Below are 24,714 nucleotides of genomic sequence, written 5' to 3'. Positions count from 1 at the left end.
AAAATAGTCACAAACAATAAAATAGGTGAAATATTTTATTAACTTTATTTTAATAGCAGACATATTACACTTGCTACATGAAAATGTTTAAAGAGAAACTGATAATATCTCTCTGTTAAGACTATAGCATTAAGCTAGTTTTAAAAAGATATACAGTGTTGAAGATTATTATTTGATTGCCTGCTAAATTTGTAACTTTGTTCATTTACAAAGCAATGAACAGTCTTAAAATCTTATGGTAGTTTCATTTTAATGGAGAGAGACTGAATACCAACCCAAACCCAGGAAAAAAAACCCACATTAAATAAAACTTATAAACTGATTTGCATGTCAGAGTAAAATAAGCAAAAACATGACTTAGTACTTGGTCAAGAAACTTTTGCTGGTAATGTAATGGGAAAATTGTTGTTAACTATCACATTTAGATGTAGGTGGTTAGAACTTCACTGTATGATTTTTGTATAACCTTTGTATGCCCAGCAACAGCCCTTGGGACACAGCTATGTTAGCCTAACAAACACAGTGAAGCTAGAGGATGAACGCTAACTTTTTCCACTCGATAAAAGTTAACATAAGGGTTCCCGATGATGAGGGACAAATGCTATCGCATGTCGGGATGCTGTAAACTGACCAAACTTCAGTCAGGAGAAGTTGACTGAAGTTGTCGACTTCTCCTGAGAAAGAAGAGGCGCTGCTGCGCCTTCTTCACTGTTTTGTTTATGTGTCCTGACCACGTAAGATCCTCAGCCAGATGTACACCAAGGCACCGGAAGCTGCTCACTCTCTCCACAGCAGCGCCGTTGATGGTGATGGGGGTGTGTACTTCTCTGCACCTCTGGAAGTCCACTATCAACTCCTTTGTCTTTGCAATGTTGAGGGTAAGATGATTGTCTTGACACCAGTGGGTCAGGGTGCTGACCGCCTCCCTGTAAGCCGTCTCATCACCTTTGGTGATAAGACCCACCACTGTAGTGCCGTCCGCAAACTTCACAATGATGCTGGAGTTGTTAGTGGTCGTACAGTCATAGGTGTAGAGTAAGTACAGGAGAGGGCTCAGTACACACCCCTGTGGAGCACCAGTGTTCATTGTGACGGGGGATGAGGTGATGCTGCCCAGTCTGACCACTAGGCGTCTGTCAGACAGAAAGTTAAGGATCCAGCTGCAGAGGGAGCTGCTCAGTCCTAGATCCTGCAGTTTCCTGTCCAGCTTCGAGGGAACGATGGTATTGAATGCTGAGCTGTAATCCACAAACAGCATTCTCACATACGTGTCTCTCTTCTCCAGGTGTGAGAGGGCAGTATGTAGTGTCAGGGCTATGGCATCATCAGTGGACCTGTTGTGGCGATATGCGAATTGTAGAGGGTCCAGTGAGTCGGGTAGTGCAGAGCAGATGAAGTCCCTGACCAGCTTCTCGAAGCATTTGCTCACGATGAGGGTCAGGGCTACAGGGCGGCAGTCGTTCAGTGAGGAGATGGTGGAGGATTTGGGTACAGGGACGATGGTGGCCATTCTGAAGCAGGCTGGGACTACAGACAGAGAGAGGGAAAGGTTGAAGATGTGTGTAAACACTCCAGCCAGCTGACCCGCGCATAACTTGAGGAAGCGGCCGGGAATCCCATCCGGACCAGTAGCTTTGCGTCCGTTCACCTTCCTGAAGCACTTCCGCACATCCTCCTCAGACACAGTGTGCGCACTGACGTCATCCGCGGTGCGCACACTGTCCAGTCTCACGGTGTTAGCTGTGTCGAATCTAGCGTAGAATACGTTTAGATCCTCACACAGAGAGGCCGTGGTCTGCGGTGTGCTGGTTTTCCCTCTAAAGTCTGTGATTGTGTTTAGTGCCTGCCACATACTCCGAGGGTTGTCAAACTGTTGTTCCACCCTGTCCCTGTACTCACGTTTGGCTGCTTTGATCGTCTTCCGGAGTTGGTAATGTGCATGTTTGTAGTCCGATGTGTTCGCGGAAGCAAAAGCGGTGTTCCGTGCCGCCAGTGCCGTGCGAACATCTCTGTTAATCCACGGTTTTTGATTTGGGGAAGGATTTAACTGTTCTGGTTGGGACAATATCTACTCAGGTTGAGTGTGGTGTTTAAATGACTCAGTTCATACTAACGGGCTGAAAATGTGCCAAGCAAACATCCCCTACACATTTACTCTACACCAGCATGAAAGTTTACACAACATTCTAAACATGATGCGTGAATTTCGCAGCAGAAATTAAGATATGAGTCTCAAACCAGGCAACCTTTTTCCAATCTTCTATTGTCCAATTTCTGTAAGCGCAGAATTTTTTGGCTGAATAATACACAGTAGTTCTCAAGACCAACAGTAAGAAAAATGAAGAATAATCACAAACAATGGAAACAAGTGAAATGTTTTTAATAAACTTTACAGATGTATTACATTGCTTGCATAAAAAGTAAAGCGAAACTGTTTCACATATCTAACTTAAAGACTATAGCATAATCCTCTTGGCAAACAAAGTAAATATATTTTTACTTTCACAGATCTAAGCAATTCTGTGGGATGTAATAAATCCCTTTGTGATAACACTATTGTGAACAAAACATGAATTAATAAGTACAAACACCAAAAGTATCAAATATAAGTATAGAGTATATAATTCATTATACAGCCTGTTGCACTGATGGGTTTATTGCATGCTGTCAGTATTAATGGCAGAGTAAGTGCTGAAATCTGAGCTCTGGGCTATCGTCTTCTTTGGTCTCTGTGACGCCTGGCGGAATTCCAGTGCAGCATAACACAGTTCTTCATCCTAAAGATATATTTATTTAGAATTATCATCATCTATTGATTTAATATGCTAAAAGTAATTAACTGCTAAACATTAATGAGGAACAGCAGAAAATAAATGCTAGTAATACCGTAGTTTTCGGACCATAGGCACACTGAATTATAAGGCGTACTGTCGATGAACGGTCTGTTTTCATACATAAGGCACACCGGATTATAAGGCACAGTAAGCGAAACAAAACTGTCAGATAAGTCAAACTTGACTCAACTCATTCTTCTTGCTTCCTCCACTTCCGCACCATTGATTCATTAATGTTGAATCCTCTCGCAGCTGCTCTATTCCAGTGTTGTTGGAGTATATTAATGACTAACCTCGTATTGTGAATGGATTATTCCAGTTGTTCTCCTGACTGAAGTTTGGTCAGTTTACAGCATGCTGACGTGAGATTGCATTTGTCCCTCATCATCAGGAACCCTCATGTTAACTTTTATCGAGTAGAAAAAGTTAGCGTTCATCCTCCAGCTTCACTGTGTTTGTTAGGCTAACATAGCTGTGTCGCTAGCGGTCACGTAGCAGATCATTATATATCAGCTAGTCCAACTACAGTAACCCTACAAACGTCACTGCTGTTTAGTTTTCTGTCTTCATTTATGTTGGAAGTGATAGCAGAGCTGTATGTTTTAAATTTTTCAGAAATCTCTCAGTCAGAACATGGTATATCTTGAAAATTAAAGGATTTTAAGTGTGCCTTATAGTGCAGAAAATATGGTATTATAAATATTAAATATCAGTACATATAAAGACTGTTGAAAGTTCTTAATTACCTCATTCCATCTTTTCTGTACTCTTTTGCTGTATCTTTTCTCATCATCCTGAGGTGTCTTAGCTATAGAAATTAACATAGTGTTATTATAATTCAGAAAAGAAAACAACTACAGGGTGGGCCATTTATATGGATACACTGTAATAACATGGGAATCGTGGCCATTTAGAAGTCGGCCATCTTGGATACAACTTTTGTTTTTTCTTTTTCTTTTTCTTTCTTTCTTTTTTTTTTTTTGCTTGTCCTGTTTGCCCGTTTGGTTCTTTTGCCATCAGAATTATTGTCTAAAGGCGAGGAAAGATGCCCAACGGATTTACTTTACCAAATTGACCATCCCAGCCTTGCTGTAATGGTCTATTTGATTCACCTTTTATTGTTTATTTTATTTATTTTTTTATTTTCACTTGCTAGATACGGGACAGACTTGAATGAGGAAAAGAAAAGGGAGAAAGGAAGAGGGGGAAAAAACAGCGGAGAAGAGGGACGGGGATAAAGGGCAAAAAAACAAAAACCAACTAAATAAGCAGACAAAAAAAATACATATATCAATCACCTGGATCACCTTTTGAGAAAGAAAAAAGAAAGCAAGCAGAAGAAAACGAGAGCAATATAATAAACACTACAGCTCCCCCGCTGACCCCAGTAGGCACCCCCATACTCCGCAACCTGCCAGGGAAAGGGGGCCCAGGCCCATCCGGACCGGGGCCCCGAACAGCAGCGCCGCAGAGAGCCCGGGACAGCCCACCTGACCCCACCACAGAGAAAACTGCACCTACCCCGTCATCCACTTATCTTCCAGACTACACAAGACAATAGACGCCCAGGCTGAGATCTTCCTCCACCTCTCCTGTATCTCCCCCTCCTGCAGAGTGAGTTCCTGAAGAGAGGAGAGCTCCTGCAAGGTGCAACAACCTCCCCCACCAGATGAAGAGCCCCCCAGGTGGCTCGATGCACTGACGGCACCCTGCGCCAGGGCCGGGCCCCCATACACCCACCCGCCCACAACCCCAGCAACATACTAACCAGGACCCAATCCCCCGAGGCCCAGCCAGGGCCCCAGCCCAAAGACAGAGCGCCCCCAGAACCTCACGCCCGTCCCGGACCCACCAAGGGGCAGCCAGGCTACCAGGTCAGAGCCAGTCCGTCAGCACAGACCCTCCCCTAGCCCCGCTGCACGCAGCCACGAGGAAACCGTCACCTAAGAGCCAACAGAGCCCCTAATAGGCCATGACCGCTAACCCGGGTCGAGCCCCCCAAGGAAGATGCTCCTGGGGAACCCCCCAACTTTTGGTTTATTCAATAGGAAGAGGGCCATGTGACACATCAAACTTATTGGTAATGTCACATAGCCCTCTTCCTATTGATAAAACAAAAGTTGTATCCAAGATGGCCGACTTCTAAATGGCCACCATGGTCACCACCCATCTTGAGGAGTTTGCCCCCTCACATATACCAATGTGCCACAAACAGGACTTCAATATCACCAACCATTCACATGTTATTACGGTGTATCCATATAAATGGCCCACCCTGTAGAACCAGATTAAAGGAAAAATTATAGTAAAATTATAATATCAGAATTATAGAGAAACTGAAAATATTTCAATTTTAGAGACAAAAAGTTAATTTAATCATGATGGGAAAATGATCACGGAAATAAAGAGATGAAAAATAATTTGCTAGACAAATTAAACGTTGAGGACTTACCTGTCTTCTGACAGTAATAAATCAAAAGAGAAGAGAGAAGTGATGAGATAACAGCAAAAGCTGGACACAAGGAATAAAGTAGCATCCAACAAGTTTCATGATGGGGCTCACTTGAAGCTGTAAAACAGACGTTCTCACTTGAACCTGAAAAACAGAAGTTATCGAGGTTAGCTCATTGTGTAGACTGATGATAACATACAAGAAACTGTGACAATTTTGAAACTCTGAAATGAAACAATTAAAATCCTTGATCCAAGCATATGGCATCACATGTAAGAAATAGTGCAGATAGTGTAATGCACACTGTCCAGTTCTGTTTGTTAATATGTGACATAAACCTAATCATTCTGACGTGTAGAGGGATATACTTTCTACAGTTGCGGTTCACATAAACTCATCATAGGCACAAATATCATGGTAATTTAGGGCTTTCAGTGATTATTGTTCTATTGGAACACTCAATTGTATTTCAACCGTATAGCTGTTGAGGTGTAGTCAAAGAATTTGGCTGTAGTCTTGGACTTTGTGCAACATACGAGTTATTATTAGCAATAAAACAGCTCCAGAGCATGATGCTACCACCTTCATGTTTGGCAGTACAGTGTTGTTAAGTTTGAAAGCATGACTTTTACTCCTCTAAATATACCTCTCAATATCGTGGCCAAATAGTTCAGTCTTTTTCATGTCTGACTTTTATCCATTACGTATTTGGCTCGTCTGTGTGGGCAACTGCATATGTCAGTTGAGCTTGAAGATGTCGATTTTGGAGCAGGGACTTCTTTACTGGTCAACACCCTCTCAGTCCATGGCAATGTAAAACTCAATTCACTGTGGGCAGTAATGCTGGCATGTGAGGAGTTTTCAGTTCATGACATGTTTGAGCACTGAATTGTCCCTGAACATCGTAACCAGATTCCTCCTATTTCAGGGTTAGTCTGGGTCTTCTTCCTTGGCAAAACGGCAACATCCAAATAAGTTGCACTTATTTATAATTGTCTCAACTGATAATCTTGGACTCATTTATAGATATAGTCATTTAGAAAGGTCTCCAAGAGACCTTCCCAACTTATACAATTCTCCTTCTTAGGTCTTCACTTAGTTCCTTGGACTTTCCCATTGTTCTGAGTATTGGTCAATCCAAAGATCCAAATAAATTATTATGGTTATAATTATTGTACAAATTGTTATGTTTGCAATAAGAAACTACCAAATGTAGTCAGTTGTGATCACTAATGAGAGATTAATATGCCTTGACTTTGTCTGGTTCAAAGACATTGTAGAACCTTCAGCACCTCTTTTTAATACATTACTTGTTACTTTACTTAAAAGTAATGCTATGCTTTGCATAATTACTTGCCAGGAAAAATTATTTGTTACACTACTCATATGTTACATGAAGTTAGTCATTACTCCATAAAATGACCTGAAACACATCATTTGATAATAACCAGCTAATGTAGGCTACAGCCCCATGTACCAACACAAATCTCGATCTTAATGGGGACACACGTACAATATTTCTTTCAGTTTTTAGATATGAACACTAAGCTGACAACACAAAGCAAAGATGAAAACCAGCTCAAAGAACCTTGAAAATGATCGACACAGTCATTCTACTTTAGAAACATGAAGAGGTAGAAATGCAGACTATTAGCCTCAATGCTCATCACTGTTTTTTGTCCCTGTTGAAGATCAGTCAGTTTGTTCTCAGCTTTAAAATTACTCTCAGTTCTTGGCTAGCTTTGTGTTAAAATCGTTTCGAGGTCAGTCCTGTCGGTGGCGCTGTCACTTGGTGTTCGCTCGCTCTGTGGTATAGTATCGCTTCCTGTTCCTGCTCAAACACAGTGGTGTTTCTGAGTAGCTTATTTGCTTAGCAGTTTAATTAACAACTTTTAAATACATTCTTTTTTTCTTCCACAGTATAATCTTCACGTGCTTCATCCGAAGCACACTTTCTGTGTACTCACTACCTAATTTATAGCCAAAGTATTCACTCACTGTCTCTGTACTGTTTCGCTAGCTTAGCTCGTAGCCGACCCGTTAGCACCATGGCTACTTCACCTGTCCCTTCTGCACTTTCTTGCTCATTGTGTCAGATGTTTAGTTACTCCTCGGCCTCCTTTAGCAGTAATGATATCTGTAACAAATGTAGCATATTTGCAGCTCTGGAGGCCAGGATTACTGATCTGGAGACTCGGCTTTGCACCCTTCTCTCACCCTTAGCTAGCCAGGCCCCTGTAGCTGGTGCAGCCGAAGATAGCGTAGGCCCCGCTAGCTGTTCCCCGGCAAATCCCAAGCAGCTGGGGAAAGACGGCTGGGTAACGGTGAGGAGGAAGCGTAGTCCTAAACAGAAGCCCCAGGTACACCACCAACCCGTTCATGTGTCTAACCGTTTTTCCCCACTCTGCGACACACCCGCTGGGGGTCAAACTCTGGTAATTGGTGATTCTGTTCTCAGACATGTGAAGCTAGAGACACCGGCAACCATAGTCAATTGTCTTCCAGGGGCCAGAGCAGGCGACATTGAAGGAAATTTAAAACTGCTGGCTAAGGGTAAACGTAAATTCAGTAAAATCATAATTCACGTCGGCAGTAATGACACCCGGTTACGCCAATCGGAGGTCACTAAAATCAATATTGAATCGGTGTGTAACTTTGCCAAAACAATGTCGGACTCTGTAGTTTTCTCTGGTCCCCTCCCCAATCAGACCAGGAGTGACATGTTTAGCCGCATGTTCTCCTTAAATTGCTGGCTGTCTGAGTGGTGTCCCAGAAATGATGTGGGCTTCATAGATAATTGGCAAACCTTCTGGAGGAAACCTGGTCTTGTTAGGAGAGATGGCATCCATCCCACTTTGGATGGAGCAGCTCTCATTTCTAGAAATATCGACAAATTTATTAAACCCCTCAAAACATGACTATCCAGAGTTGGGACCAGGAAGCAGAGTTGCAGTCTTACACGCCTCTCTGCAGCTTCTCTCCTCCTGCTACCCCCCCAAAAACCCATCTCCATAGAGACTGTGTCTGCTTCCAAAAAGACAAAAAACAAACTAAAAACCAGCAACAAACAACTTAAACATTTACAAAGAAAGAACAATACAGTATCCACATCTGAACCAAAGAGTAAAACAGTGAAATGTGGATTATTAAATATTAGGTCTCTCTCCTCCAAGTCTCTGTTAGTACATGACTTAATAATTGATCAACAAATTGATTTACTCTGCCTTACAGAAACCTGGTTGCAGCAGGATGATTATGTTAGTTTAAATGAATCAACACCCCCGAGTCATTCTAACTACCAGAAATCTCGAAGCACAGGTCGAGGGGGCGGTTTGGCAGCAATTTTTCACACCAGTCTATTAATTAATGAAAGACCAAGACAGACTTTTAATTCATTTGAAAGCCTGATGCTTAACATTGTCCACCCCAGCTGTGAAACTCAGAAACCAGTCTTACTTGTTATCATCTATCGTCCACCTGGGCCTTACACAGAGTTTCTGTCTGATTTCTCAGACTTTATATCTAATTTAGTTCTGAGTTCAGATAAAATAATTATTGTGGGTGATTTTAACATCCATGTTGATGCTAAAAATGACAGCCTCAACATGGCATTTAATCTGTTGTTAGACTCAATTGGTTTCTCTCAAAATGTAAAAGAACCCACCCACCACTTTAATCACACTCTAGATCTTGTTTTAACATATGGCATAGAAACTGAACATTTAACAGTGTTTCCTGAAAACCCTCTCCTGTCTGATCATTTCTTGATAACATTTACATTTACAATAATTGATTACGCAGCAGTGGAGAGTGGACTTTATCAAAGTAGATGTCTTTCTGAAAGCGCTGTAACTAAGTTTAAGAATATAATCCAGCCACTGTTATCATCGTCAATGCCCTGTACCAACACAGAGCAGAGCAGCTATCTGAACGCTACCCCAACAGAGGTCGATTATCTTGTTAATAATTTCACCTCCTCACTACGTACGACTCTGGATACTGTAGCTCCGGTGAAAACTAAGGTCTCTAATCAGAAGTACCTGACCCCGTGGTATAATTCTCAAACACGTACCCTAAAGCAGATGACTCGTAATCTGGAGAGGAAATGGCGTGTCACAAATTTAGAGGATCATCATTTAGCCTGGAGAAATAGTTTGTTGCTTTATAAGAAAGCCCTCCGCAAAGCCAGAACAGCTTACTACTCATCACTGATTGAAGAAAATAAGAACAACCCCAGGTTTCTCTTCAGCACTGTAGCCAGGCTGACAAAAAGTCAGAGCTCTTTTGAGCCAACCATCCCTTTAACGTTAACTAGTGATGACTTCATGAACTTCTTCACAAATAAAATTTTTATCATTAGAGAAAAAATTACCAATAATCATCCCACAGATGTAATATTATCTACAGCTACTCTTAGTTCCATTGATGTTAAGTTAGACTCTTTTTCTCCAATCGATCTTTCTGAGTTAACTTCAATAATTACTTCCTCCAAACCATCAACGTGTCTTTTAGACCCCATTCCTACAAAACTGCTCAAAGAAGTCCTGCCATTGATTAATTCTTCGATCTTATATATGATCAACCTATCTCTAATAATCGGCTATGTACCACAGGCCTTCAAGGTGGCTGCAGTTAAACCTTTACTCAAAAAGCCATCTCTAGACCCAGCAGTCTTAGCTAATTATAGGCCAATCTCCAACCTTCCTTTCATATCAAAAATCCTTGAAAGAGTAGTTGTCAAACAGCTAACAGATCATCTGCAGAGGAATGGTTTATTTGAAGAGTTTCAGTCAGGTTTCAGAGTTCATCACAGCACAGAAACAGCTTTAGTGAAGGTTACAAATGATCTTCTTATGGCCTCTGACAGTGGACTCATCTCTGTGCTTGTCCTTCTTGACCTTAGTGCAGCGTTCGATACTGTTGACCATAATATCCTGTTAGAGCGATTAGAACATGCTGTAGGTATTACAGGTATTGCACTGCAGTGGTTTGTATCATATCTATCTAATAGACTCCAATTTGTGCATGTAAATGGAGAGTCCTCTTCACACACTGAGGTTAATTATGGAGTTCCACAGGGTTCAGTGCTAGGACCAATTCTGTTTACATTATACATGCTTCCCCTAGGCAGCATCATTAGAAGACATAGCATACATTTTCACTGCTATGCAGATGACACCCAGCTCTATCTGTCCATGAAGCCAGATAACACACACCAATTAGTTAAACTGCAGGAATGTCTTAAAGACATAAAGACTTGGATGGCCACTAACTTTCTGCTTCTTAACTCAGATAAAACTGAGGTCATTGTACTCTGCGCTGAAAAGCTTAGAAATATGGTATCTAACCAGATTCTTACTCTGGATGGCATTACCTTGGCCTCCAGTAACACTGTGAGGAACCTTGGAGTCATTTTTGACCAGGATATGTCCTTCAACGCACATATTAAACAAATATGTAAGACTGCGTTCTTCCATTTGCGCAACATCTCTAAAATTAGAAATATCCTGTCTCAGAGTGATGCTGAAAAACTAGTTCATGCATTTATTACTTCCAGGCTGGACTACTGCAATTCATTATTATCAGGATGTCCAAAAAACTCACTGAAAAGCCTTCAGTTAATCCAAAATGCTGCAGCAAGAGTACTGACAGGGACTAGAAAGAGAGAGCATATTTCTCCTGTTTTGGCTTCCCTTCATTGGCTTCCTGTTAAATCCAGAATTGAATTCAAAATCCTGCTCCTCACATACAAGGTCTTAAATAATCAGGCCCCATCTTATCTTAATGACCTTGTAGTACCATATTACCCTATTAGAGCACTTCGCTCCCACTCTGCAGGCCTACTTGTTGTTCCTAGAGTATTTAAAAGTAGAATGGGAGGGAGAGCCTTCAGTTTTCAGGCCCCTCTTCTGTGGAACCAGCTTCCAGTTTGGATTCGGGAGACAGACACTATCTCTACTTTTAAGATTAGGCTTAAAACTTTCCTTTTTGCTAAAGCATATAGTTAGGGCTGGACCAGGTGACCCTGAATCCTCCCTTAGTTATGCTGCAATAGATGTAGGCTGCCGGGGGATTCCCATGATGCATTGAGTTTTTCCTTTCCAGTGACCTTTCTCACTCACTATGTGTTAATAGACCTCTCTGTATTGAATCATATCTGTTATTAATCTCTGTCTCTCTTCCACAGCATGTCTTTTATCCTGTCTTCCTTCTCTCACCCCAACCGGTCGCAGCAGATGGCCGCCCCTCCCTGAGCCTGGTTCTGCCGGAGGTTTCTTCCTGTTAAAAGGGAGTTTTTCCTTCCCACTGTCGCCAAAGTGCTTGCTCATAGGGGGTCATATGATTGTTGGGCTTTTCTCTGTATCTATGAAGCGCCTTGAGGCGACATTTGTTGTGATTTGGCGCTATATAAATAAAATTGAATTGAATTGAATTGAATTAGCATGTTGTGTATGTAGATGCTTGCAAAGAGTGTTGTGTTAGCAGTATAATGGGGTTGTTTCTGTCCTGGAAGCTGTTTCTGCTTGACCATCGTGCTCTTGTCCTTTTGTGCAATAAAAATGTAATTAATGTCCATATCCACTCCTCAGAAGCTGTATTGCTGTACTGCTCCACCAATTTTCTCCTCTCACACATGAACTGGAATCACCTGATTTTAACAATGTGCAAATGGTTTCTGTCTGCCGCACAGCAGATGAATGAACCTTTGTAACGCAAGTGTCGACATAATTGTAACTGTAATGTGCTGCATTATTGAATTTGTACAGTAAAATGTTACTGGAAAATATAATGTGATTACAGTAATGTGTTATTTCTTAATGTGTCACAGCCACCACTATACATATTTGAACCTGTACATATAATTTTGACCCTGTGTGAATGAGTGAAAATCCAAACAAATTCACACTTGTGCACCCAGTTCTTATTTTTGTAAGTAATTACAGAAGTATGCTGTACATATACTGTATCTTCTCACCACTGAAAAAAAACAACTGTTCAATGAAATCAGTATAAGTCCCAAATGACAAAATGCCCATGATGAGTGTATGGAAATTTCTGATAAATGAAACAAGCTGCATGACTCCTAAATAATGAAATTTAAAGCCAAAGAAATCTGGATTTGTACATTAAGTTGCTAAGGTGTAGTGGTGTAAATTATTGCTCTACATGTTGTATGTGCATTTAATTGTATTTTCCATATCTGGTAGTGCAGGCTCTATTATATGTAAAATTTTCTGTATCATAATTATTACACTCCTTCAGTTACGTACTAAGTAGTACTATAAGTACTATATAATGAATGCTATAGAATGTTTAGAATTTTATTAGACAAAGGCTTTTTCATGTAATTTTGGTAACTTGTTAGTGCATCTTATATTATCTCACTTTATTATCTTTTCTCATAATCATTAATCGAGTTTCTGGCATCAGAATAAGATATGCCATGTTTCTTTTTTGGTGTCATGAATTGAAATTATTATTTTATTATTTATAATATCAGGACAATAAAATAGAGGAACCCTCTGTGAATTTTTGCATCAGACCTCACCAAAATCTCAACTGCTTTCAGCTCAGATTATGCCAAATGCTATTTAGGTTGTGGACAGTGAATCACAACACAAAATACAACTTTTAAATATAGAAGCAAGTGATATTAAATTTTTATGTTTGAAATAAACATATTAGCTCCTCTAAAAATTTGCAACCAAAGTTGCAAGAAAAACAGTTTTTAAGTAATCTCAAAATCTGAAGCCCAAGTTTATTTTTTGTTCTATTGCTCTACTGCCAGCATTGGACATTACTATATATGATAGTTTCAATAGTAAAACTAATTGTCTATGAATTATCATAACAAAGTAGAAATTAGAGTACAAAGGATCATATAACCTTGCAAGATAGGTGGTTTACAACTTCAAACGAAGTTGTACAGTATAAATGTTCTCATTTTTACCTACATTCTGACACCAGGCTCATCTTTTAGCCACAAAGATGAGGGCTTTTTACAGATGTAGTTGATATTATAGAGGATAACCCAGAATGTGCTGTAACAGAATCTAGCTTGTTTTAAAGAAGTAAAATGAACAAATAAATAAATCAAATATTTAGTAACGGCCACGTCATTGACTTGATTTCAGTTTAGAATGCAGTTTGCTTACTGGCAAAAGCTTAAGACAGCTTTATTTAAGGCCTAGCAAAGCATTCTGAGGGACGGAAAGTGTTAAAACACCACAAAGAAAACATAAAAAAAATTGCATTTCATTCACAACTGCGTTTGTCAAAAAATTAAAAAAACTGCATCTTTCTTGTTTCATTTTAAATTTATTCTGGTGGCATGCAAATCATCATAATCATTTACCTACTATCTACTAAACAATCAAACTGTCCATTTTAAAATGCATCACAATGTCGGATCATATCTTCTTACTGTGGTTAGTTTTTCAAAGGGCTAAAAAACAGTGCACAGATAATGCAAGACTCACCAGAATCCTTATGAAGCAGGATCTTTGTTGTGACATTACTATATGTGTGCACATATCTTTGGATAATTTTTTCTTCATCCTTAACCTTGAGCTCTTCAGTTCCACAGTAGTAAAGGCCTTCATCAGTCTCAGTGATGTTTGTGATCAGCAGGTCATAAGATTGAGATAAATTGTTCTTTACCAGATGAAAATCAGGAAATGGATTCAGGAGATGGAAGAAAGCAGACTCATAATCTGAGTGTCGGACACGATATCTCCGATCAAGCCAGGTTTTTAATACCAGGGAAGGCTGCTTCTCATGAGAACAATTCCTGTACCACACTATGTATACTCCAACTGATGATTTACAATCACAGTAGAGAGTGATGTTTTTTCCTGGTCTCACTCTCATCTCTATCACTGATGCATTTCTCAGATCTTGACTCGAAGATAAAGCTCCTGGAAGACACAAACAAACAAAAATTAAAGTATGTTCACATATGCATAGTTTTTAAACATTCAGAATGAGAAAAATGTTTATTGTTAAAATGGGATCTTCAAAATATTTAGATGATTTACCTAAAAGAACAACCAGAAATGCATGCACCCCGTCCATGTCTAATGACGATAACCTGGAGTTAGAAGACAACAACACTTCCTATTAACAGATGACATAACCTATGCACATTTTTCCATTAAAGGAAATGTAAGTTGTGATTGGCCTGCTGAATGGAACATTTCTTTGTGGTTGTTTTCTATAGGTGCAAAACTAAGTGATGTTATGATGGTAACCTGAAAGATCATTTTCCAAAAATGAACAAAAAAAGAAAGAAAAGAAGGAAAAACAACAAAAAACGCACACACTGTAAAAAAAAAAAAGCTTTCAATAAGCCTTACACTTTATTGAAAGCTTTTATTAAAATCAATTTATACATGCATTTTAAATATTTATATATACCTAGACTTTCTAGTCATGCACAAATATTGTTTAACCATGTTTTATATCACTGGAATCTGAAGAAGTTGCCCTCTATTGGGTTATAAATAAAGAAAATATGTTCACATTAACAAAGATGGAGGACACAAACAGAATCAAAAATTAATATTAAATTTTTGATTTAAGATCCTCCTCTAAACAGAGCATCTATTGTTATGTTATTGGTTCCCTTTAGGTGGTGATCTCAGTGTTAAAATTTGGCAGCAATAATGAGCAGCGCATAATTGATATTATCTATGCAAGATACCAGGGGACTATGGACAGTGTAAATAACTTGGGTGGAGCCCGAATAAAAAAAAAAAACCTTTCAAAACACTGCAGCATGAAAAGTAATGCTGAGGTTTCTTGATGATGCTGTAGTTCACTTGGTGTTGATTATATATTTTTTTTATATAATACCACACTGGATGATCAATCCTCCGTCATTCTGCAGCATGAGACAGAGCCTGTATGATGACCAACCTTGACTTTAAGGACACAAGGAAAATGATTACAATTTGTTTCAAATATAATTTCTCTGAAAAATAAAAAAGGTAATCTTGAAAGTGCTGTCACAAATAACACTTCCTAATATTATTAGTTTCTGAATCGTGCTGATTCTCCCTCTCTCTCTCTCTCTCTCTCTTGCTATATATATATATATATATATATATATATATATATATATATATATATATATGCTACCTTCTGGCTTGTGTATGCATTAACTTGATGTTTTTTTTTTTTCTGAAAATACATTCTAAACTACTGACAATAAAACAAATCACACTCTGCACTTAATACTGGTTCAACAGCCTGAAGGTTTGTGCGTGCTTGTGAGTGGCTGTTTATCATTGTGGGTTTCCTGTGACTTTCACAGAACAGGGGGTTGTTAACATTGGGTTTACTGTCAACTTTATATTGTTGTAACTTCTTGTAGACTACACAGCTAGGTTGAAAGTGAAAGTGCTTTCACAAAAATACATTCTAATCTTATTAGTTTCTGATTTTCCTTGAAGAAAAACAAAACCACTGTCATTAGTATTAACATGAGTTACATTTCTACTAAATCTGTTTATCCTTTAAGTAAAGTTTTGTAATTAAATGAGTTAATCAGATTAACCTGTAGATACAGCACATCTGTACACAGGAAGAGGAAGTCATCCAATATCAGTCATCCCATAGCAAGTCATCTACTAGTTTCTTCACAACTGGTGGTTGCCAGATCAGAATGGACTGGTCTCTAAGCCTGTGAGACTGGGACCTTGTTAACTTGATGCTACATTGTTGCCATATTCCTCAAACTTGGGTCCTCTATCAAGTTTGAGGGTTCTTCACAGTATTAACTATTTCTATAATCTCTTCTGGACTGAAACCTTTGATGTTGTGTCTGCAATGTACTGGAATCTTACAGTTTGGGTTTACTGGTTTTATTGCCCCTAATACCACTGCAACTACTATGTGAAAAACAGTGTTCCACATTTGATTCAGTTGTTCCTTTTGCCCCGGTACATTACAGTTTTCTTATATGCCTTCTTCCTGAATCTGCTGTTTAATAGGACTGCCACATCTTTCACAACCTAGTGGTGTTTTGTCACCACTAGGGTTTGACAGGTTGAGCTATCTTGTCCTCAGCCGTTGGTGCCTTAGGAAACCAACGGCAGTTACTGAGGTATATAAACAAATCTGCTGAAAGGTGCTCCACCTGGAGACTCTGTTGTCCTGCTGGGAGACTTCAATGCTCACGTGGGTAACGACAGCGAGACCTGGAGGGGCGTGATTGGGAGGAACGGCCTCCCTGATCTGAACCCGAGCGATGTTTTATTATTGAACTTCTGTGCAAATCACAGTTTGGCCATAACGAACACCTTGTTCGAACATAAGAGTGTCCATAAGTGCACGTGGCACCAGGACGCTCTAGGCCGTAGGTCGATGTTCGATTTTGTAATCGTATCACCAGACCTGCGACCATATGTTCTGGACACTTGGGTAAAGAGAGGGGCTGAGCTGTCAACTGATCACTACCTGGTATCAGGTGGCGGGGGAAGACGCTGGACAGACCCGGTGCACCTAAACGCGTAGTGAGGGTGTGCTGGGAACGTCTAGCAGAGGCCCCAGTCCGCGAGATCTTCAACGCACACCTCCAGCAGAGCTTCAACAGCATTCCGAGGGAGACTGGGGACATTGAGTCCGAATTGACCATGTTCAGCGTCTCCATTGCCGATGCTGCTGCATTGAGCTGCGGCCGCAGGGTGGTTGATGCCTGCCGTGGTGGTAATCCCCGAACCAAATGGTGGACACCAGAGGTGAAGGGAGCCACCAGGCTGAAGAAGGAGTCCTATCGGGCTTGGTTAGCCTGTGGGACTCCGGAGGCAGCCGACAGGTATCGATAGGCCAAGTGGAATGCCTGCTTGGGCAGTGGCTGAAGCAAAAACTCGGGTGTGGGAGGAGTTCGGAGAGGCCATGGAAAAAGACTTCGACCTCAAAGAGATTCTGGCAAACCGTCAGGCGTCTCAGGAGTGGAAAGCGGTGCTCTACCTGCACTGTGTATAGTGCTGGCGGAGCGCTGCTGACGTCGACTGAGAAAATTGTCAGGCAGTGGAAGGAATACTTCGAGGACCTCCTTAATCCCACTGACACGTTTTCCGAGGAGGAAGCAGAGTCTGGGGATGAGGGGAATGACCCGCCAATTTCCGGGGGTGAGGTCACTGAGGCAGTTAAACAACTCCTTGGTGGCAGAGCCCCTGGTGTTGATGAGGTCCGCCCCGAGTTCCTGAAGGCTCTGGACGTTGTAGGGCTGTCCTTGTTGACACGCCTCTACAATGTTGCGTGGAGATCAGGGGCAGTACCCCTGGACTGGCAGACCGGGGTGGTGGTCCCCATCTTTGAGAAGGAAAACCGGAGGGTGTATTCCAACTACAGGGGGATCACACTCCTCAGCCTCCCTGGGAAAGTCTATGCCAGGGTGCTGGAAAGGAGAGTTCGTCCGCTAGTCGAACCTCGGATACAGGAGGAACAATGCGGTTTTCGTCCTGATCGCGGAACACTGGACCAGCTCTTTATCCTCTCAAGGATACTTGAGGGTGTATGGGAGTTTGCCCAACCAGTCTACATGTGTTTTGTGGACTTGGAGAAGGCATTTGACCGTGTCCCTCGGGGTGTCCTGTGGGAGGTGTTGCGGGAGCATGGGGTGTCTGGCCCAAGAGGAGTCTGGCCCCAAGAGAAGTTCAAGTATCTCGGGGTCTTGTTCGCGAGTGAGAGAAGGGAGCCGGAGATCGACAGATGGATTGGGGCTGCAGCTGCAGTAATGCGGACGCTGCACCGGTCCGTCGTGGTGAAGAGGGAGCTGAGTGTAAAAGCGAAGCTCTCAATTTACCGGTCGATCTACGTCCCTACCCTCACCTATGGCCACATGCTGTGGGTAGTGACCGAAAGAACAAGATCGCGGATACAAGCGGCAGAAATGAGCTTCCTCCGAAGGGTGGCTGGCCTCTCCCTTAGAGATAGGGTGATAAGTTCGGCCATCCGGGAGGGGCTCAGAGTAGAGCCGCTGCTGCTCCACATCGAAAGGAGCCAGCTGAGGTGGTCCGGGCATCTGAAAAGGATGCCTCCTGGGCGCCTCCTGGGTGAGGTGTTCCGGGCATGTCCCACCGGGAGGAGGCCCCGGGGCAGACCCAGGACACGCTGGAAAGATTATATCTCTCGGCTGGCCTGGGAATGCCTTAGTGTTCCCCCGGATAAGCTGGAGGAGGTGGCTGGGGAGAGGGAGGTCTGGGCCTCTCTGCTTAGGCTGCTGCCCCCGCGACCCGGCTCGGATAAAGCGGATGAAGATGGATGGATGGATAGAATAGAATAGAATTGCCTTTTTTTATTTTCAGTCTCTCTCCCATACATACACACACATGGTCAAAGACACACATATACACACATGCACTGTAAATGCAAAATAAATCATATAGCAATAAGCAATTACAGTTTCAAAATATAAATAATAATGTTTCAGTGCTGCTCTCTTTCTTCATTCCTTTTTTGTGCACCTTTTCGTTTGGCTTAAAGATGTCAGGTGGAGCAGGTGAAGGCGTGCACAAATGGCAGAGAGCAAGGTCTGGAAAGACAAGCAATATATTTCCAAGCATGCACCTTCACCATCAAAACTTTACAGAAAAATCTTCTATTGAAATTACTGCAGTTTCAAAAAACGTGCAGCTAAAATTCAATTCATAGGGAATTTTTTTTATGAATAGAGGAAGACAAAACATACCGTGCATGAATAAATTTGGGCATAAGTGTGACTTATAGAGGAGTTATCGGGAACACATAGAGGAACGATTATAATCTGTTGACTTGGATATATGTATTCTGTCTATAAGGAGGGGCCTTTCTTAGCTGTTGAGGCAGCTAACCTATAAAAAGCTTTGTCTCAAATCTTGTGTCCAGGTAATTAACTTCACCAAGATTTCCCACATTGTCCAGTTTACTTCTCACAAATATTTATGTGTAGTTATTTTGGTAAAATAAAATCCATATTCACTTGTCAATTTGGAAATACGCTAGCTGGAGGACAGCTAGGAATCAAAATTCAGTTTAGACTAAGTAAAATCACATACATAAAATCTGTACTGGAAGCTAATGAGCTTCAGGATTTTTCAATAATACCCTCATCTCCCTTTATGTGAGAAAACTTTAGTAAATTCAAGGATTTTCTGTTGTACCAATCACCATTGCTAAGTTACTATACATGAATGTTGATGAGAAAAATACATGTGAAATAGTTATATTACTCTATTAGAAATGAGGAGAATAACTATTTTAATTGAGTCAAAACTCAAATTTTTAGATGCTGCTGTATTGGTTTATGTGATTTTTTTTATGTGGCTGTTTTTTATGACTGTTCGAAATTAACCTTCCTAAGCTATGACGTTTGTTCTCAGGTTTGACATAAATTCCCAGAAAAATATTGTAGAGCGCTGGTTTGTACTACAGTGATTGCTTTATATTATCCTTTTGTCCAATACCAAAAACAAAGCATTTTGATTGTGAGCTGAATGAGAAATATCACCTGAGAATTACACTGCAGAAAGTTCTTTTTTCAACCCATTAAGTTATCCTATATACAGGGTTTGGCCGCAAGAGCATTTATAATGCTGACTTAGAGGATAAATAGACATTATATGACAGTTGAGGCAAGTTCATAAACATTGAGGTAAAAATAAATGATGCTGAATTATATAACTGATATAAATATAACTAATATAATAACTAATATACCCAACAGCCAAACAACCCAAACACAGATTTGCGCGTTAATGCGGCTATGGTGTTAACGAGATAAACCCTGACAGCACTAATGTATATGTATATATATATATATATATATATATATATATATATGTGTATATATATATATATATATATATATATATATATATATATATATGTGTGTGTGTATATATATATATATATATATATATATATATATATATATGTGTGTGTGTGTGTGTGTGTGTGTGTAATAAAACACACTTATGAACTATAAAGAACAACAAAAAGCTAGTAATTTTAACAATTTTTTTCATGTTGTCAAATCGTATATATTAGTTTTGTTCATATCAGAGCAATTGTTAATATCTGTAAGTTAAAGATGGTAGCTTTTTATTTCCACTGTATAACAATAACCAGACATAGATATTTCTTTGTCATTTCTGTGGGAGGAAAAAACATCATTATTATTATTATTACATGGTGCAAGTGTTGATAGCAGAGATGCTGAAATCAGAAATCTGGGCTGTCCTCTTCTTCTTTGGTCTCTGTGATGCTTGACGGATTTCCAAAGGTGCATAATACATTTCGTCATCCTAAAATTTTATAATAATTTCGATGTGATCATGATATACTTGTGTAATATGATAAATGTATTTTACTGCTCAATATCTTGATAATCATGACTACAGAAAATAAATAGTAGCTGTAGTATACATATATCATATCATTGATGTGAAGACTGATGAAAGCCATTAATTACCTGATTTCTTGTAGTCTGGTCTCTTCTGTCATACTGTTTTTCATCAACTTGAGGTTCCTTAGCTACAGAAATTAACAACATGTAATTAAAATGAATATAAAATAAATATTAAAATATATCACAATATTAATTATGGTAATACATTAAAAGATACATTCATTTTAATCAGCCACTTTTTTCCCCAGTTCTTTTTTTTTTTCCAAAAACTCAATTTAATAGTGATGGTCAAATGACCAGAGGAATAAAGTGATAAAAAGTAACTGGCTGGACAAAATGAAACATTGAGGAGTTACCTGTCTTCTGACAGTAATAAATCAAAAGAGAGGAGAGGAGAGATGAGAGGATAGCAAAAGCTTGACAGAGAGAATAGAAGAGCATCCAGCAAAGAGCACAGTCGGGCTGAGTCTCACGGTGATGAGGTTCACTGGAATCTGAATGAAAAAAAAACAACACACCAGATATCTAGAAATTATGAAAATTTAGACACTGTGACATTACAGATGAACATGACTGATGTGCTCAGTTTCATCTTTAGTTCTAGGGATGGAACAAAAATCCAAGCATCTTACATCATGCATGCATGGGTTTCAATAGTGGAAATTCGGTTTCTCTTTCAATCCATAATCTTGCCGCCACTTTGACCATTAAACAAGTACGGGGTTATGTAAGACCTGATTTTCTTTCTGTGCTTAGTTTGTCAAATTCTTTAAACAATTCACAGAAAATGTATTAATGACACACCGATTACTTACAAAAGAAAATCCTCGTTGTGATGTTACCATATGTGCGTACATATCCAGGAGTAATTAGTTTCTTATCCGTAAGCGCAAGCTTTTCAGTTCCACAGTAGTAAAGAGCCTCATTGGAATCAGTGATGTTTGTGATCAGCAGATTGTAAGATTGAGAGGACTCATTCTTCGCCAGGTAAAAATCAGGGAATGGATTCAGAATGTTTCTGTAAGCAGCCCTATCATTTGAACTTTGGTCCCCACTTTTCCAATCAAGCACAGTTTTCAGTACAAGAGGAGGTTGTTTCTCATGAGTGCAATTCCTATACCACACTATGTAAACTCCAACTGACGATTTACAATCACAGTGTAGAGTGATATTTTCTTCTGGTCTGACTGCCATCTCTATCAGCGAGTCATATCTGAGATCTTGACTGGAAGTTAAAAATCCTGGAGAAAAAACCCCAAAACAAAATTAAAGGTTGTTTGCATCTGCATGGCATTACACAAATGAACATCAATAAAGATGGAATAAATATAATTCTATCTTCAAAATGTTTATAAGATTTACCTAAAGGAACAATTAGAAATACATGCAGCCCGTCCATGTGTGATGATGATGACATCCTGGAGTTAGAAGACAACACCATGACCTACTAACAGATGTCATGAGCCATGCAGATTTTTCCATTCAAGGAAATGTTAGTTGTGATTGGTTGCTGAGCAACATTCTTTGTGGTTGCTTTCTGTAGGCTTTTTATGTTTTGATACTGATGTAAAAGATAACTTTCAAAAAACAAAAAAGTGTAAACACATTGCACATTCAAGTGTATAAGCCCTAGTTTTCGTCCAAAGCTTTGATTGATTTCTTCATGTCTTCATTTCAGACAGAAAAGATATTCATGATACAAAGAAGACTTTCCAGTTGTCCACAAGGTTTACATAAATATATTTGGAAAGCTTCATTCTGCTATGTGAAAGATTTCATAGCCCTAGCCCAATCTAAAAAAAAAACCCTCCAAAAACAAATAAACAAAAAAAATCTTTCTTCCCTAGTAAATGTGCATAGTGCAAAAGCAATCCAAATATTTGTCAAGGCAAAAGAGATGTTCTTCAAAGTCCATGTTAGTTGCTTAACTGACTTGACCCACCTGTAAATCGTAGAAGTTTGAAGTCAAGAAAATGCAGAAGTTGCCCATTAGAGGTTATATAAATGAATAAATAAATAAATGAGATACAGTTTTACTGTAACCATATGAACAAATGGATTATTTTACTTACTCCCAGTAAGTGTGAAAGCATTGAGCAATTACATGATTGTCTCAGTGCACCAAACGCTCAAAACTAAAACTATAAAATCTCTTTTTTTCCTCTCTCTTTTTTTCTTTAAAATCCACACAGAGTGGGAAAGATGTAATTTTTGATTATGGCATGCTTCCCTTTGGGATACCCCTGTGAACAAAAGATTGTTAGGGGATGGTAGAGTTTCAATTTCAAGAAAGTACGGTATCTTGCATTGGTGCCATGTTGACATACTGTGATCTTTCCAGAGAATACAGGCTTGTTATCTTTCAGTACATACCCTTTCAAACTGTATCATTTGCAATAAATATCAAGTGATAAGTATTCATAAGTGTTTAAATAATAAATTGTCCATGAATAGTACAGTATTTGGGTGGATGCTAACAGAAGTGTGGGAAGCAGAGGCATCTGTTATGAAGGATGCCAACCTGCTTGTTCATCCTTTTAGTAAGCTGTGTAATTAGTTTGTATGAGGATCTAACTATACACAGTGACTTGGTTCTTATGTCAAAAAAAAGAAGAATTCAGCTAATGTGGGTGGCTGTAGCTCAGGAGAGGAGTGGGTCCTCTACTGCGTGGAAGGTTAGTCGTTTGATTCCTTGTTGCTCCAGTCTGCATACCAAAAACCCTTGAAGAAGTTACTAACCTCAAGTTGCTCTCCTATGCATCCGTCGGAGTATGATTGGTAGACAGGAAGCGCTTAAGCATAGAAGTAAGTGAATGAGGCATGTCATATAAAATGATTTGAGTGCTCTAGGACAGCTGTACCCAACCACCGGTCCGTGAGTAATTTGGTACAGGGCTGCGAGAGTTGAGACACGGGTGTGAAATTTATGGTTTTCAGAGTTTTTATCGGTTTTTATCATTATTTTTTTTTATCCTCAACTCAGTTTCCCTGGGTGTTTTCCTGTGTGTTATGAATAAATCTTCTTTTTTTTGGTACCAGTACTTTATTTTGTTGTTTTTTCAAAGTGCTTCACATGGGAATAAAAGCATATCAAACGAAACAATAAAAATGGTATAAAAAAGGTATAAAAGCATAGCAATTGATACAATAAAACACTATAAATAGGATATAGTAGCATATCCAACAAAACAGTTTGCTACACATGAATATTACCTAAATGCCTTTCTAAACAGATGTGTTTTGAGCTGTTTTTTAAAAGTAGCTACAGTGTTGATGGTGCGTAGCGGGTGAGGTCAACTGTTCCAACCATCTCCAATTCGCCTTTGGATACAATAGTCTTGAGTTTGGCAAAGGCCGGTCTGTGGCGCAAAAAAAGGTTGGGGAATAGGAGAGTAGAAAATTAGAATAGAGTAGAGTAGAGCTCTGGGAGAGTAGAAAAGTACAATATAAGAATCAGACCATTTAATGTCAGGACACATTACATGTTTATTAAAAAGTAAATCACTTTTTCAACATTTGTTATCTAAGTGTGATTTGTTTATTCAGAAGAGCTGCTAATTTTTGGCTTGTGTATACTTTAAATGTAATATTGTTTTCGTTAACGTAATCACACTATGTGCTAATCGGTGGTTCAAACAGTGTACAGGCCAAGGTTTTTAGTTACATGAGCTGTTTGTCATTGTGGGTTTCCTGTGAGTTTCACATATCACAAGGCTTGTTGAGGCTACCTTTATTGTCATTTTTGGGTTGTTGTAACTTTATGTGGCTGGCCTGTCATTAAGCAAAGGATGAGTCTTTTTTTTTGTTGTTTTTTTGTGACGCGTCCTAAAACAAATTTAGTATGTTGAGTTGTATTTCCTGTAGAAAAAGCCACTCTAACCTATCAAATGCTATGAACTACTACAGTACAGGCATTGTTAGTTATAATCTACCAGTAAAAAGTAACAACTGAAAAAACAGAGCAAAAGAGCTTTTCTAAAATGTTCTAAAACCTGTGAAAAGGTACTTTGAGCCAATCCCTTACCAAGTTCTAA

General features: G+C 39.6%; 2 protein-coding genes across 2 annotated transcripts; both read right to left on the bottom strand.

Annotated features, from left to right (window-relative positions):
• Positions 1–2,654: 2,654 nt before the first annotated feature.
• Positions 2,655–14,391, bottom strand: LOC148102527 (uncharacterized). The gene is made up of 5 exons (XM_087842538.1): positions 14,325–14,391; positions 13,767–14,204; positions 5,287–5,430; positions 3,581–3,642; positions 2,655–2,777 (listed from the first exon to the last, which is right to left on the bottom strand). The coding sequence occupies exons 1-5, from the start codon at positions 14,359–14,361 to the stop codon at positions 2,655–2,657; spliced, it is 804 nt and encodes a 267-aa protein (XP_087698664.1). The 5' UTR covers positions 14,362–14,391.
• A 6,065-nt stretch (positions 14,392–20,456) lies between these two features.
• On the bottom strand, positions 20,457–21,874 carry LOC148102526 (uncharacterized). Its single transcript, XM_087842536.1, has 4 exons — positions 21,496–21,874; positions 21,037–21,174; positions 20,744–20,805; positions 20,457–20,576 (listed from the first exon to the last, which is right to left on the bottom strand). Exons 1-4 carry the CDS (start codon positions 21,872–21,874, stop codon positions 20,457–20,459), a joined length of 699 nt encoding a protein of 232 aa, XP_087698662.1.
• Between the last annotated feature and the right edge of the window lie 2,840 nt (positions 21,875–24,714).

The sequence above is a fragment of the Neolamprologus brichardi genome, chromosome 6 (genome assembly GCF_056152115.1).
Source record: "Neolamprologus brichardi isolate AB-2024 chromosome 6, ASM5615211v1, whole genome shotgun sequence".
In the NCBI taxonomy this organism is placed as follows: domain Eukaryota; kingdom Metazoa; phylum Chordata; class Actinopteri; order Cichliformes; family Cichlidae; genus Neolamprologus; species Neolamprologus brichardi.
The sequence above is the reverse complement of the archived record's forward strand: the minus strand, read 5'-3'. Positions and strand labels throughout refer to the sequence as shown.

Excerpts from the sequence above, each read along its gene's own strand:
- LOC148102527 (XM_087842538.1), bottom strand. The coding sequence starts at position 14,361 with ATGGACGGGGTGCATGCATTTCTGGTTGTTCTTTTAG. Across the intron at positions 3,643-5,286 it reads TTATTACTGTCAGAAGACAG|CTAAGACACCTCAGGATGAT; the intron begins GTAAGTCCTCAA and ends TAATTTCTATAG. Across the intron at positions 2,778-3,580 it reads TACAGAAAAGATGGAATGAG|GATGAAGAACTGTGTTATGC; the intron begins GTAATTAAGAAC and ends ATATATCTTTAG.
- LOC148102526 (XM_087842536.1), bottom strand. The coding sequence starts at position 21,874 with ATGGCAGTCAGACCAGAAGAAAATATCACTCTACACTGTGATTGTAAA. Across the intron at positions 20,806-21,036 it reads TTATTACTGTCAGAAGACAG|CTAAGGAACCTCAAGTTGAT; the intron begins GTAACTCCTCAA and ends TAATTTCTGTAG. Across the intron at positions 20,577-20,743 it reads ACCAGACTACAAGAAATCAG|GATGACGAAATGTATTATGC; the intron begins GTAATTAATGGC and ends ATAAAATTTTAG.